We start from the raw sequence: 14,289 nt of genomic DNA on the forward strand, positions 1-14,289 counted from the left end.
GTTTCCAAAGTATAGATATTTACAGTATTGATCTAATGTATTAGAACCAAGCAACCTCTTTATTTAGAAGCAACACCTTTGGGGTTTGTTTACAAACATGTTGGTACACGGATATGCTGCACTTGTCACGTGAAGGAAATATGACTGATGAAGACCAGTGATGTACTCAAGTCTAAAGAAGATTTGATGGGTTGCATCTTGGTATTCGAGTGGAATTCAGGGCGCAGGGGAAATGTTAGCATCACTTTCTTAATGTTCAGCCACATGCTTTTCTTTATGTATAAAAAAAATCAGAAATTCTTGTTGAGCAGCTGTGGTGAAAAGTGCCTTAGTTTTTATAAACATGACACACACAAAAATACAATCAAGACGCCAGGCAAGTTTGACTGCCATACCTGAGGAAAAGCACAGCACGGAAACCAAGTAGCGTAACTTCACCAAACTTATGACGGTTGGTGCAAAGAACATGCATTCATCATCAGGGTGAGCTAGCAGGAGCAATACATGCCTAGGCCCTTCAGGAAAGAAAACACTTGGACTCATTTGGCATTGGACAAGCCCTCTGGAACTTTCAGCATTTTGGGCGTAGGATGTCTCTGGTCCTGGGGTACACAGCTTCTCTGGGCTCCTCTGGGAGATGGCATAGGTGGGGAAGCCACAGCTGTCTCTGCATGGGTCTCTCTGCTTTTCGTGCACTCCGTGACTCCTAGATCTTCCGCATCCTCCTGGGTCAGGGACCTCGACTGTGTCCCGAGAGGCGCAGTGGGGCGTCTTCGAACAGGGGGCATTAGGAGGCTTATCAAAGTACTCCGAGTTGAGGGCTGGAGAGTTTTCTGGATGTTTCTGGGAGGGGACACCGGGCCTCCCGTGGCACTTACTAGGGGATAGCCCGGTTTCCCCTGGATTCTCTGGGGAGATACAAGGCCCCTCTTTGTTTTCCGGGAAGGGGATAGAGTTCCGATTCTTCTTCGAGTAGGGGATGCTCGAAGTCTCAAGGCCCATCTCGAAGGGGACACAGGGCATTTCAAGGCTCTCCTGGTGGGTGACACCGGGCCCCTCCGAGGTATCCTGGCAGGGGATACTGGACGTCTCAGACCTTTCCGGGCTGGAGACACCAAGACTCTCGGCGTTTTCCTCGTAGGGGACAATCGCCCGTGGAACCTCTGGCTTCCAGCGGAGGGGTACATCGGTGTCTTCCGGACAGGGGAAATTGTGGCGCTTACGGCTCTTCTGGGAGAAGGGACTGGTCCTCTTAAGGCATTCTGGGCCGGAGACGTGGGGCCTCTCCGACGTGGGGACACGGAGCAGCTTCGGAATCCCTGGACAGGGGAGGCACACCTCCCTAGAGAGGGTGGCAGCGGACCCTGTTGTAAAGGAGATGCCAAGCACTTTGGCATCGACAGCAGGCAGTGTCTTGGAACAGTCCTTTTCTGTGACCGGAACGCCTGCATTTTCGAGGCAGACTATGTATGCGGGTTTGAGTAAAGATGGTTCAATAAGTCCCTCAGTGCCAAGGGCACGGTACTCTTCAGTGAGGGGACAACGGCAACCGGGCCTTTTAATGTCAAGGGGCCTCTCTGCGGAGGGACAACCGTCACAACACCTCTCAAGAGAGGGCTCAGCGAGTGTCACAGGGAGGTAGCAGGGGTCGAGTGCCTTCTCAGTAGAGATGCATTCGTGTCTGGACCGCTCAGTGGCTGAGCAACAAAGTATGGACTTATCGTTGGTAGGACATGGAGTCCCACAGGAGATGTAAAGGGGCCTCTCAGTGACGGCCGGGGTGCAACTAAATCTCCCTGAGAGAAGGAAACTGGAGCTACTCTTAGCAACAGGCTGATAGGGACGCTTGGTGTGTGCGGAGGGGCCGCACGGCCTTTCTACGGTAACACAAGGACCGGAGAGGTCCCTACGGGAGCAGTCACAGTGCCTCTCAGGTGAAGGCTCTCTTGACCCAGCGCAGCAAGCTTTCCCCGTATTGCCATTTATTTCAGAGGACCTCTCAGTTAAAGCGGGGCAAAGGCCCCCAGCTCTCAACCCCTTAGTTCGCCAGTAAACGACTTTGATCCAAAGGCAATACAAAGTTAAAGCAAGAAGCAGCGTCCAGGTCAGGACATAGATCATCCCGAGGAGTTATACGGAAGTACAGCGGAAGGGACAAGCTGTTCCGGGCGGAAATAGCGAGGTGAGAAAAAAGTTCCGGCGTCAGAGAAAAAGGGTTCCGGTTGCAGTTCACCTCTAGCGAGAGCTTTCTTGTAGAATCAGCCCAGAGAACACGGGTAACGTATGTCACAAAATTTCAAAATCGGCGTATATTCTTTCTCCCTACTGGAAATGTGTCTGGCAAACTCGACTGAGTGATTGAAGTGTATGTAGTCTGTCGTTTATTTCTCTGACAAGCTTTAACTACAATTATATTTTTTTAGTCCTTCCTCTCTTTCAAGTGATTGGGGTGTAATTCCGCGCGCACCAGACATAGAGAAAAGTGTCTGCCTTTGGCGGATGCAGAGGGCGGAGCATGAGTCGGGAAGAATCATAGAGTCAAGAGTAGGCGGCAGCGAGATAGATTGTCTCCACAGGAGGAGCTGCAGGGGGATAGTGAGTAAGATGGCGGCAAGAGACTAGGAACTGTGTAGGAAGGCGTGTGCCTTCAATGCCGGACCAGATTCGGGGGCGTTCCCGAGACTGACGTCACCAAAAGGGAAAAATTCTCGGGAACGCCCCCGAATCTGGTCCGAGATTGACGGACAGAGCCTTCTCCCAATGGCTAGCCTCCATTTATGGAGCTAGCCAATGGGAGCCGGGGGCGGGTCATCCATCCCAAGTAAGACTCATAGGGTTTTTTAGCGCATGCGCACTACGTGCGCATTTGCAGGCAAAACCCAAAAAGGGTTACCGAAGGTAAGTAACTTGTTCTTCTGATAGAGACCTTTAACCGCATGTTCCTCACCTTAGAATAGATGCCTAAGCAATACTTCCATAGAGGTGGGTCTGCGAACTGCCTCAAACTTGGAAATCCAGGAGGTCTGAACAGCAGTGCCCGTCTTAGTCGACTTGACTGTCCAAGCAGCAGTGCTTCGGGAACGTGTGGAGTGGTTCTCGGATAGCAGATTGGCAGATGTCCATGACGGATACTGCGCATGCTAATGCAGTAGTAGCGCTCTTGGCCCAGGTGGAGTGGGCCATCATGCCCTCAGGAGGCTTCTTCTCCACTAGTAGGTAGTAGAACTTGATGCAAAGTGCAATCCATCAAGAGATGGTTTCCTTCGGCACAGTCTTGCCTTTTTTCGCTGCTGTGAGTCTGATAAAGAGATAATCGTCCACCTGTTCTTTGGTATGATCATTGTAAAAAGACAGAGCTCTTTTTGGATCCAGATGGTGGAAGAATGAGGTGGAACGATAAATGTTGGCAACGTGATATTTTGGCTGACATGAAATGAAATCGCCACCTTCAGTAAGAATGAGGTGCAAGTCCGAAGAACCAATTTGTCTGGGTAGAAGCTGGTGTACAGAAGATTAACTGAAAGAGTTTGGAGCTCCCTGACCCTCCTGCCCAATGTAATGGCGACTAAGAAAACCGTCTTAAGAGTCATAAGTCCAGCTGACAGCTGTGTAGGGGACTTGAAAGAGGAGCCCGTATGAAACATTGGCACCAAATTAGGATCCCATTAGGGCATGATGAAAGGGTGGGAGGGAACAAATGTTGCTATCCCTAAAGGACTGTGTGAAAGAACAAGGACCCCCTGGTGCTAATAGCGATCCTGGGTCAGGGTAAGGAATATGTGTAAACAAAATTACCCAGGCATGCACATAAGTTACTAGCGTATTCAGTGTCTACAAATAACAAAATACAGCTGCTTTCAAGTACAAACTAGGTTTTAATACTTTAAGGTTTTTTATAAAAAATCATTCGATAAAAATAATCATTGCAATGTTACATTCGTATACATGATTAAACACTTTAAAATTTCATATGTGAGTAGATGGTTTTCCTGTCGACGCGTTTCGACACGTGGGCTGTGTCTTCTTCAGGACCGTACCATCAGTGGGCTGTGAAATAACATTTATAGACATAATTTTACTATATATTATTTGTTAAAAATGATGAAGCAGTGTATTTAGTTGGCTATTCGTTTGCTTATTTAGATAACGCTAGTAGATTATACATTCATTTATGATGTACCGCATATAGTCTGTTTATGCTCAGAACTAACAAATGATAATCATATATATATATATATACCACAAGTTGTCATGTATCACAGATGTCTCATGGCTCATCACAAAAATCATTGTTTCTTGCTTTTCATAGATAATATTTATAGCATCTCACATGAGAGAATAATATTCATTTTGGTGTGGCAATAAAAACTCAAATATGCGGTACATCATCAATGAATGTATAATCTACTAGCGTTATCTAAATAAGCAAACGAATAGCCAACTAAATACACTGCTTCATCATTTTTAGCAAATAATATATAGTAAAATTATGTCTATAAATGTTATTTCACAGCCCACTGATGGTACGGTCCTGAAGAAGACACAGCCCACGTGTCGAAACGCGTCGACAGGAAAACCATCTACTCACATATGAAATTTTAAAGTGTTTAATCATGTATACGAATGTAACATTGCAATGATTATTTTTATCGAATGATTTTTTATAAAAAACCTTAAAGTATTAAAACCTAGTTTGTACTTGAAAGCAGCTGTATTTTGTTATTTGTAGACACTGAATACGCTAGCTATCCCTAAAGGAAGCTTGTCATAGCAGATGACTTAAACAGCGAGGGCTGATCGGTGTTGGGACAAAAAAGTCCTCTGCATGGTAACAATGTGTACCCTTGCCCTGAGTACCTAACTGTGCTGTTGTCTGGATCCCCAATGCTGATTTTTTATTTTTTTGTGGCATAGGTGAACACAGATTATGCGTAATTGCCATGACATAGGCCTGTCTCACGGAATGCGGTCCTTTTGGACCGGGAGGGACACCCAAAGCGCCCCTGTTATAGTGATGGAAGGCTACCACCTTCACCGGGGATTAAGAAGCATGAGCCTGGTGGTGACAGCACACCCTCTAGTGATCAGTCAGAGTGAACAGAACCTTTTTACCCTGTATCACTGGAGTGAGGCCTAACGGCTCACTCATCTTTTTAAAAGTCTGCTGCTGTCCGTTTTGCTCACCTTAGCCAACATCAGGTAGATGTGGACTGTTGCATAGCACAGGAGTAATGACTCCGCGTTAGTTTGTGTGCCTGGGGTACATTAAAAGGATGGAGCAGCACTGTGTAGTGCATGTGTGTTTAATACATGTACTTGAGTGTATGTATGCAGAGAGGAATACATCACAAAAGAGATTTGCCGCCATTTTCAAGAACTCCCTTAAACCCCTACTGTTACCCTCACTTGAATTGCCAGGCATTGAAAACCTTGTCTTCAAAATTGACACGGACTGTGGCGCTATTTTAACTGTTTTAATTTACCGTCCCCCCTCTTCCATGCCTGCTTTCCCCTCAGCCCTAGCGGAGCAATTTGCCCCACTGGTTACAACTTATTCTAAAACCCTTCTCTTAGGGGATTTTAACCTTTGGTTTGACGCAGTAGAAGTAGATGCTCAAGCAGGTGAACTAAAAGACCTCCTGGTCGACCTTAACCTATGCCAACACATTGAGTCTTCCACTCACCGGAAGGGTCACAGCCTTGACCAGGTATGGTCCTATGACCTTAATATATCCACGTTGGTCGCCGAACCATTCATCTGGTCAGACCACTACCTCATCCAATTCACCGTTTTGGCGAGCTGTGACAAGGCCTTGAGACCCCAGAAACTGGGGAAAATTAGGAAATGGAAGAGTATCAGTACTCCTGATTTTCTACACTCGCTAATTACAACCTTACCTTCTATTGGAGGGAGTCCAGACGAGATGGAGGAATCTATTTTCCATTGGATTGGAGGTGCTGCAGATCTGCACGCCCCATGGACTCTCCCTCCCCGCTCCCGCCCGAATAACACACACAGATGGTTTACCCCATAATTGCGGGCAGAAAAACTTGCAGTCCGTAAAAAAGAACGGATCTGGAGATCTAACTATTCTAAGCAGGATAGGGAGAATTACCGCGCTGCTCGCAAAGAGTATCAAAAATCCATCTCGTCACAGAAAACCACTTATTTCTCTGAGCTTATCGCAAATTTGCAAAACAAAAGCAAAGATATCTTTAAGATGGTGAACAAGTTGTGTGACAGCGATAGAACTGTTCCTCCTGTTGTCCCCACTCAAGATATGTGCGATTCTTTAAACACATTCTTCATCAATAAAATTCTGGATATAAAACAAGGCATTATCAACTCCCCGGTCCCTCCTTCATTGGAGGACGCTTTTTTCAATCCTCACACACTTGAAGTTTTCCCATCAATTGACAACAAATTGCTGTCCCAACTGCTTACCCGAGTTAAATCAGGCTCCCCTGAGGATGTTTGTCCTAAGCATATATATAGAGAAATAGGACAAACCTTGCCTCAAACTATTCTATCTGTACTGAATTCCTCACTGGTGAGTGGCATGGTCCCCCCCCGATTCAAACAGGCCCTCCTTATTCCTCTATTAAAAAAACCTGGGGCTGATCCTCAAGCCTTGGTCAACTATAGACCAATCTCTTTACTTCCATATTTGTCGAAGATATTGGAAGCGCACATCTCCACATCCTTTTCCAAATTTATAGAGGATAGTGACTATCTTGAAACTAACCAAGCAGGTTTCCGTCCCTGTCACTCGACGGAATCTGTCATTTTGGCCGTTCAAAACACATTAAGATCAAATGCGGATAAAGGCATCCACCAGGCACTGGTTCTCCTTGATTTGTCGGCCGCGTTCGACACGGTTGATTTTTCTATTCTAATTAGCCGTGTCGAGCAGGCCGGCCTCAGGGGCGCTGCCCTTGAGTGGATCACTTCCTTTATCTCGAACCGCACTCAAGCGGTTCGCTTAGGGCCTTTCACTGCTTCAAGAACCACCTCCACTTGTGGGGTCCCACAGGGATCCTCACTTTCCCCTTTGCTTTTCAATTTGTATCTGCGCCCCCTCCTTCACCTCCTAAAACAATTCAATGTCACAATCTTGAATTATGCTGACGATTTACAGCTAATTTTCCCTCTGAATACTCCTGATTCAGTCGCCCACTTTCACCAAACTATGCTTATGATACAACGCTGGATGAGCTTAAACCACCTCAAGCTCAACCCGGGTAAAACCGAGTTAATTCTTCCCGGGGACAGCAGTATCAGCTGGGGCCCTCATTATTGGCCTTTGAGCCTTGGTCCTGCCCCAGTCCCTGCTTCTTCAGTGAAGAGCTTGGGTGTTACACTTGCATAGGATCTTTCATTAAAAGCTCAAGTCGGAGCAGTTGTTTCTGCTAGTTTTTACCAGATTAGGAAAATAAAAAAGATTGCACAATTTCTGACATACTCAGCCCTTATCCAGGTCACCATCGCACTGGTACTCTCCAGGCTGGACTTTTCTAATAGTCTGTACCTGGGCCTTCCATCTGGCCTTTTAAAAAGACTCCAACTAGTGCAGAACCAGGCAGCCAGACTTGTTCTTAAACAACCTAGGCGGTGTTCCATCAGGCCTGGCCTAGAACAATTACACTGGCTGCCTGTATCTCAAAGAATCATGTTTAAGTCCGGCTGTATCATATACAAGAGTCTACAAAACATAGGGCCTCAGTTCATCAATCAGTTGGTCTCCAAATACAAGCCCACTCGCAATCTTAGATCCATCAATAAAGACTTGCTGGTTGTTCCCTCTTACAGGAGAAAGCGTCAGGGCGGCAGCTGTTTCCATTACTTAGCTACTGTCCTATGGAACTCCCTACCACTTTCCCTTCGGCTCAGCCCAGACTTTCTAACTTTTAGACGTTCTTATAAAACTTGGCTGTTCAGACAGGCTTATTTTCAGTAAGTTGTTGTGTTAGGTTCCTACTTCAACAGCGCCATGAAGCCCACGGGCGTACGTGCGCTTTACAAAAAAACCCTAACATAACATAACATAACATTTAGTGCTGTGCTGTGCATGTGTGGATAAAGTTCATGCTTAGTGTATGTGTGCTTGCGTGGAGTACAATACATGAAGAATGAACAGTTGTGCAGCGTGCACACAGTGAGTGTGTGTGCTGGTAGTGTATGTGTTTAATAGCACACCCTGGTTAAAGATAAAAAGGCATCAATGCTGAACAGTGCACGCAAACTTAGTACGTGTGCTGAATGCATGTGCACATTGACGGTCAGGGCATAGATGCGTTTGTGCTGAACAGAACATGTGCTATAAATACACACTGAGTGAGTGTGCCAGCAATGATACATTGTATGGAGGGCCCTGGGTCCCATTTTTGGAAGCCCAGGCCTGCCTGTTAAAGACATGAAGAGGAGAGGAATTTCCCCAGACAGATTTATGTATTGCTGCATTCCTATGAGTTGGATGGGGACATACTGGAAGGATAAGGAAGAGATTCATTTTATATTTCAAAAGACTGCTCTTTGATTCAGTGATAGATCTCTAGGAAGGGGTCTGAACACATCTCAGGAACATGCATGAAGGTGGAGTGTGTGCAAGTTCGGTTGCAGGATCCCGTGCTGCTGCTGTGAAAGAAGGTCCTCCCAAAAGGGCAGCTTGATCAGAGGGCAAATGCTCATGCTCAGGAGTTTGGTATATCAAACCAGAGCCGCTAAGATGACTTAGGCCCAGTAGGTCCTGATCTTTTTGAGAACCCCGAGCATGAGCAGTATCGTCAGAAAGGCACACATGAGTCCCTGGTTCATGTTGTGTTTGCAAACTGCAGCACACAGAAGTATTGACCTTGCACTAATTGCACCATTTGTGGTGGCGAGTAGATCGCGCCAGGGTTCAAAACTTTTGGATTTAGATGCCATTTGTGACATGCAGGACATCAATGGCTCAGTTTGTCTGCCCTGGCTTTCAGAGATCCTGCCAGGAGCTACACAACCAGAAAGATGTGCTGGCACTCCATCCAAGTCCAGAGGTGCAGACCCTCCTGACCCACTCTGCCCCGTTTTTCGCAATCCCATATGGCTGTCGTGTCCCTGAAACCTAAATCAGCCTTCGCTTGACGGATGGGAGCAAGGCTTTCAATGCCATCGGATAACCCTCAGCTCCAGAAGATCGATTTGGAACTGAGATTCCACCGGAGACCAGGGCCGTCTGATCTCCACCTGTCACGGGTGGCAGCTTCAACCCAGAAATGATTATTCGATCATCACTTTTAGCTCCGGGCGAGCAAGCGAGAGAGACCTGCCTCCGATCCAACTGTAGGTCGTCAACCACCACTGCAGATCTTTTGCAATCTCCTCCACAATCTGGATCAGGTCGAAGAGATTCCCCTGGTGATGTGCCCACTTGAACTAAATATTCCACTGCTGAGCCTGTATATGCCATCGAGCAAGCATCACTGGCAAAATGCAGTAGGCCATCAGCCTCAGAGTCAGCCTCACTGAAATCCAGGACTGAGATTGAAACATCGAGAACATAGCTTGGACTCTACGCTCTGGAGGATAGCCTCGGAACTACACCGGGTCTTGAATGGCTTCAAGGAAGGGAAGCATCTGAGAAGGAGTCAGGTGTGACTTAGACATGTTGAAAGGGAACCTCCACAAGTGCAGAAAGTTTTCTGCAGTCTGGAGGTGGGTGACAATTATCTGGGGTGAGCCCGCCTTCAACAGCCAGTCGTTGAGGTTGGGGCAGACTGGCACCCCTGAACTCCGCAGGTGTGCTGCAACCACCACCATCAATTTTGTGAACACCTGAGGAGCATAGGTGAGGCCAAAGAGAAACACAGCTACCTGGAAATGCTCTTGGTCTACAGTGAACCGCAGGTATCGCCAGAAGGACGGGAATGTGGCAATACATGTCCTGAAGGTCCAACGCTACCATCCACTCTTTATACAGGGCAGACAGAACCTGAGCAAAAATGAGCATCTTGAATTTCTTTTTCCATAGAATGCCATTGAGAGGGCCAAGATCTAGTATAGGGTGGAGCCTTGGTCCTTTTAAAAAAAATAAAAACGTTAATTAACATTTTATAAAAATACAAACAGCTCACGTTATTGAAATAAGACATCGTAAGTATCTCATAGGTCTGAACATGTGAGCAATCAAACATAAAATAAAAGAAAAACACAAAAAGAAAAACGTAATCTACAATATACAACGCTTACCATCATACCATATGTAAGGGACATCTGGTCGGATCCCCTCTAGAGTATTACACAGCAGGAGTTACAGCTAGCATTTCTTCGGCGCCCACCGATTACAGAATCTGCGTCCTTTAAGACATGGCTGTCAAACTAAGAAAGACAAACTAATCTGAATGATCTACAGACTGCACCTCTGGTGGCAGTGTGACCCCAGCCGCAACCTGATCGGGCGGGGCGGATACATCCTCCTGCAGTGACTTTAATCAGTCTAGAAATGACTCCCATATATCTCTCGGCCTGGAAGCTGCATACATCAGCTCCCAAAAGGTCGCCAGCTGGGTGTGGCTGAATATGATGTCTGCAATCCAAGCTTTTACCGTAGGAGCCCTCTTTTCCCAAAGTGTATGGGTACCCTGCGTTCGAGGCATGTGGGCTGCTAAATTCATATCTTTTGCATAGATCGCCGCCTAGTGTTGGGTCCGGATGATCGCACATTGTTGTCCTGGAAGAGTCTTCGAAGTATCCTGAGATAGGTGGCTCCTCCCCTGGACTACAGTGCGCATTGTCATCGGCTCCATCCCCAGATTGTTTTTTTCCGCCATTGGGTTCGGATGCGGTCTCGACGTCTCTCTGTCGGAACCGAGAAAACTTACTTCTTTAAGGCCAAAAGGCCTTCGTTACCTACGTCGGTATTGTTTGCGTACGGTCTCGAGTTTCTACCGTCTCTTTGAGTCGGAATCTGCGGAGTTGAGTTAATCTTCAGACATCGAGGCCTTCTCATCGCAGCAAGACCACGACTTTTTCAACATGGACCGGAGCCCGTTTAAATACTGTCCCGTCTGTGGGTCCAAATACCCACATATAGACGTGCACCCGGTCTGTAATAAATGCCTCTCGCCAGACCATAACGAGGAGAACTGCATGGCCTGCTCCAAGTTCAGGTCGAAGAAAACGCTCAAGCTTCGGCGCGCGGTGCGCCTCGAGGCCCGGCGGGCGGCACCGGCACCCGATAACATCTTCGACCCTGAAGAAGAGGGCCTAAGCCATCATCTTCAAATCTCACCACCTGCGGCGGAGGTCGAGTCCGATCCCGAAGAAGACGACGGGGTCATTGACCAAGACCTTGAATACGTCGACGAGGTAGGGGACGACGAAGAAGTTTATGGGGCCGCGGAAGATAGCTCAGGGGATGAGCTATGCCCCGACAGTTACACGGATCAGGCTCAGGTCACGGGATCGCCACTCGGCCTTACCCAAGACCCTGCACCGCAAGCCACGGCCCCGCCTTCAGGCCCGGCCACGGACATACCTGCGGGGGCTACGCAGCCCGTATCGAAACCGAAACTGAAACCATCGGTCTCGACTGCACCTAAAATGGCCGACGCCAAATCGAAACCGAAACTACCGGATTCGAGTGCACCTAAGATGGCGGACGTTCCATCTAAAACACCGAAGCCTGCTACCTCATCGGCTCCGTCGACCTCCGGGCCACAGAAGTCGAAGAAGACTGTCGACTCGACAGTGCCGAAGTCATAGGCGGGGGATGCGTCCTCTAAGAAGGTCGTCCGTCAAGGGTCGACCGGGGCGACGCCGGCAAAGTCCACAAAAGTCGTCGACAAACATTCGGTGCCGACAGGGGCACCGTTAGACGGACGCATGGTCGAGGCGGAGTCTACAAAATCCCTCGGATCGAAGAGCGGAGGCTCTACTCATAGGTCCAAAGACTCCGTGTCTAAAGCTGCGGCATCGACGTCTAAGCCTCCAAAGGAACCACAGAACGTCGGAGGCGAAAGCCCGTTGGCGGCCTCCTCGTTGGCGCCAGGTGCCTCGGTGAGTGGCGCATCTCACATCGCTAGTTCACTGCAAAGAATTCGTGAGAAGGCTACTGCGACGTCGGCTCCCGCGCCATCGCACCAGAAGCCGCTGGACATGCCTGCAAAGCCTGCTGCCAAGCTTCTATACATTCTGCCGCCGAAGGAGGCACCGAAAGCCTTTGCACCAAGGACGGCGCCGAAGACATCAGAATCTTCAACGTCTAGTGGAATATTGGGTCGACAACGCGACTCAGGGGAAGAATCTGAGCGTTATATCGACGCGGACACTGGCAAGTTGACCCTTTATAAGCGGAAAATCACTTCCCAACCAGTGGACTCCTATGTTATTCCACTAAAAAAGAAAAGGCCTGCACAGGACATTCCTGCCCTGGTTGAACCTATCCAGCCTCCGCCTAGGAGGAGTCCAACACCTTCCCCCGACCACTCTGGGGGAGAGGAGGGGGAACAAGATGACCAGTACAATTTCCCCATCAATGATCCTGATGCACAACAGGATTCCTATGATGACACAGGTGACCAGGGAAACCAACAAGTGGGGCAAGACCCACAGCTTTTCAGTGCTCGTGCATCCCCAACAGAGGATTCTGCAGGATTTCATGCACTAATTGAACGGGCAGCTGCTAATCATGACGTGGACATGCATGCTGACCCAGTGGAGGAAGATTTTCTATTTGACACTTTTTCTGTCTCTGAAAGAACAGTCAAGACACTTCCTATGCTCAAAGGTGTCCTTAAACATGCTGCGGAGATCTTTAAGGAGCCTACCAGAGCGAGAGTGGTCAACCCACGCATCGAGAAGAAATACAGACCGGCACCTGCAGACCCGGCATATATTCGGGGACAGTTGCCTCTTGACTCTCTTGTGGTCGCAAATGCCCGCAAACTGGCGAACTCCCAGACAATGGGTGAAGCTCCTCCCCCAGACAAGGAGTCGAAAGTGCTTGAGGCAGGGGGCAAAAGAATAGCTGCGCAGTCTGCCAACTTCTGGCGTATAGCAAACACACAGGCGCTATTGGCACGTTATGATAGGGCGCATTACGACACCCTAGAGCAACTTTTTCAACACCTGCCTACACAGTTTCAAGAGGGTACCAAACTGCTCATAGAGGAGGAAAAACTCATCCCCAACGCAGCAATAAAGTGTGCACTCGATGCCGCAGACACAGCAGCTAGGGCTATTAACACTAGTGTCATGCTAAGACGACAAGCGTGGCTACGCATATCAGGGTTTAAACCAGACATTCAAACGACCATACTCAACCAGCCCGTCAATCCTGATAGACTGTTTGGTCCTGATGTTGACACCACCCTCAAAGATTAAAAAAGACAACGAAACAGCTAAGTCTATGGGGGCCCTTCAGTCACAACAATTCCGGGGCAACACTTTTTGTCGCTCAGGTGCACGTGGTGTTACCCGAGGACAGATGGGTCAACAATCACAGTTCACTAAAGGTGGAGCACAGTCCTCGTACCCCAAGCAGAATAAAGGGGGTTATCGAGGAAACAGCACCAGGGGACGCGGCAGAGGAAACAACAACTCCCGTTCCTCTGCCCCGAACAAACAGTGACTCTCTGTCACTGCCCCCCGACCATTTAACACCTGTCGGGGGGAGACTCCAGCAGTTCCTGCCAGTCTGGACAAACATCACCACAGACAGGTGGGTAAGACAACTTATCCAGTACGGTTATTGTCTAGAGTTAACGTCCACTCCACCCAACATTCCACAAAGGCAACGTCCTATGTCCGCAGAGCACTTGCACTTATTGCAGCAGGAAGTAGTGGTGATGCTGCAAAAAGGCGCAATCGAGCTCGTGCCAGTGGAGGAGGAAGGCACAGGAGTCTATTCCCTGTACTTCCTTATTCCAAAGAAGGATGGATCCCTCAGACCCATTCTGGATCTGCGCCCCCTCAACCTGTATATACTGTCAGAACATTTCCATATGCTTACACTGCAACAGATTCTTCCCTTGCTGAACCAAGGGGACTTCCTAGCAACCTTAGACCTCAAGGATGCTTATTTCCACATACCACTACACCCGTCCCACAGAAAGTATCTCAGGTTCACCATCCAAAGCAGGCATTATCAGTTCAAAGTCCTACCCTTCGGAGTGACCACCGCCCCCAGAGTGTTTACCAAGTGTCTGGCGACGGTAGCAGCGCACCTCAGGAGGCAGAACATACATGTCTACCCCTACCTGGACGACTGGCTCGTTCAAGCAAAGTCGGAACAACAGTGCGCCGCGGAC

The 14,289-nt window shown here is 48.4% G+C and overlaps 2 protein-coding genes across 3 annotated transcripts in view; one reads left to right on the plus strand and one right to left on the minus strand.

The window, feature by feature from the left end:
• Positions 1–14,289, plus strand: part of REV3L (REV3 like, DNA directed polymerase zeta catalytic subunit) — a 954,247-nt gene that overhangs the window by 631,035 nt on the left and 308,923 nt on the right. The window lies entirely within an intron of this gene.
• On the minus strand, positions 250–2,121 carry LOC144761390 (uncharacterized). Its single transcript, XM_078646789.1, has one exon. It carries the CDS (start codon positions 2,119–2,121, stop codon positions 250–252), a length of 1,872 nt encoding a protein of 623 aa, XP_078502915.1.

Source organism: Lissotriton helveticus, chromosome 6 (genome assembly GCF_964261635.1).
Source record: "Lissotriton helveticus chromosome 6, aLisHel1.1, whole genome shotgun sequence".
In the NCBI taxonomy this organism is placed as follows: domain Eukaryota; kingdom Metazoa; phylum Chordata; class Amphibia; order Caudata; family Salamandridae; genus Lissotriton; species Lissotriton helveticus.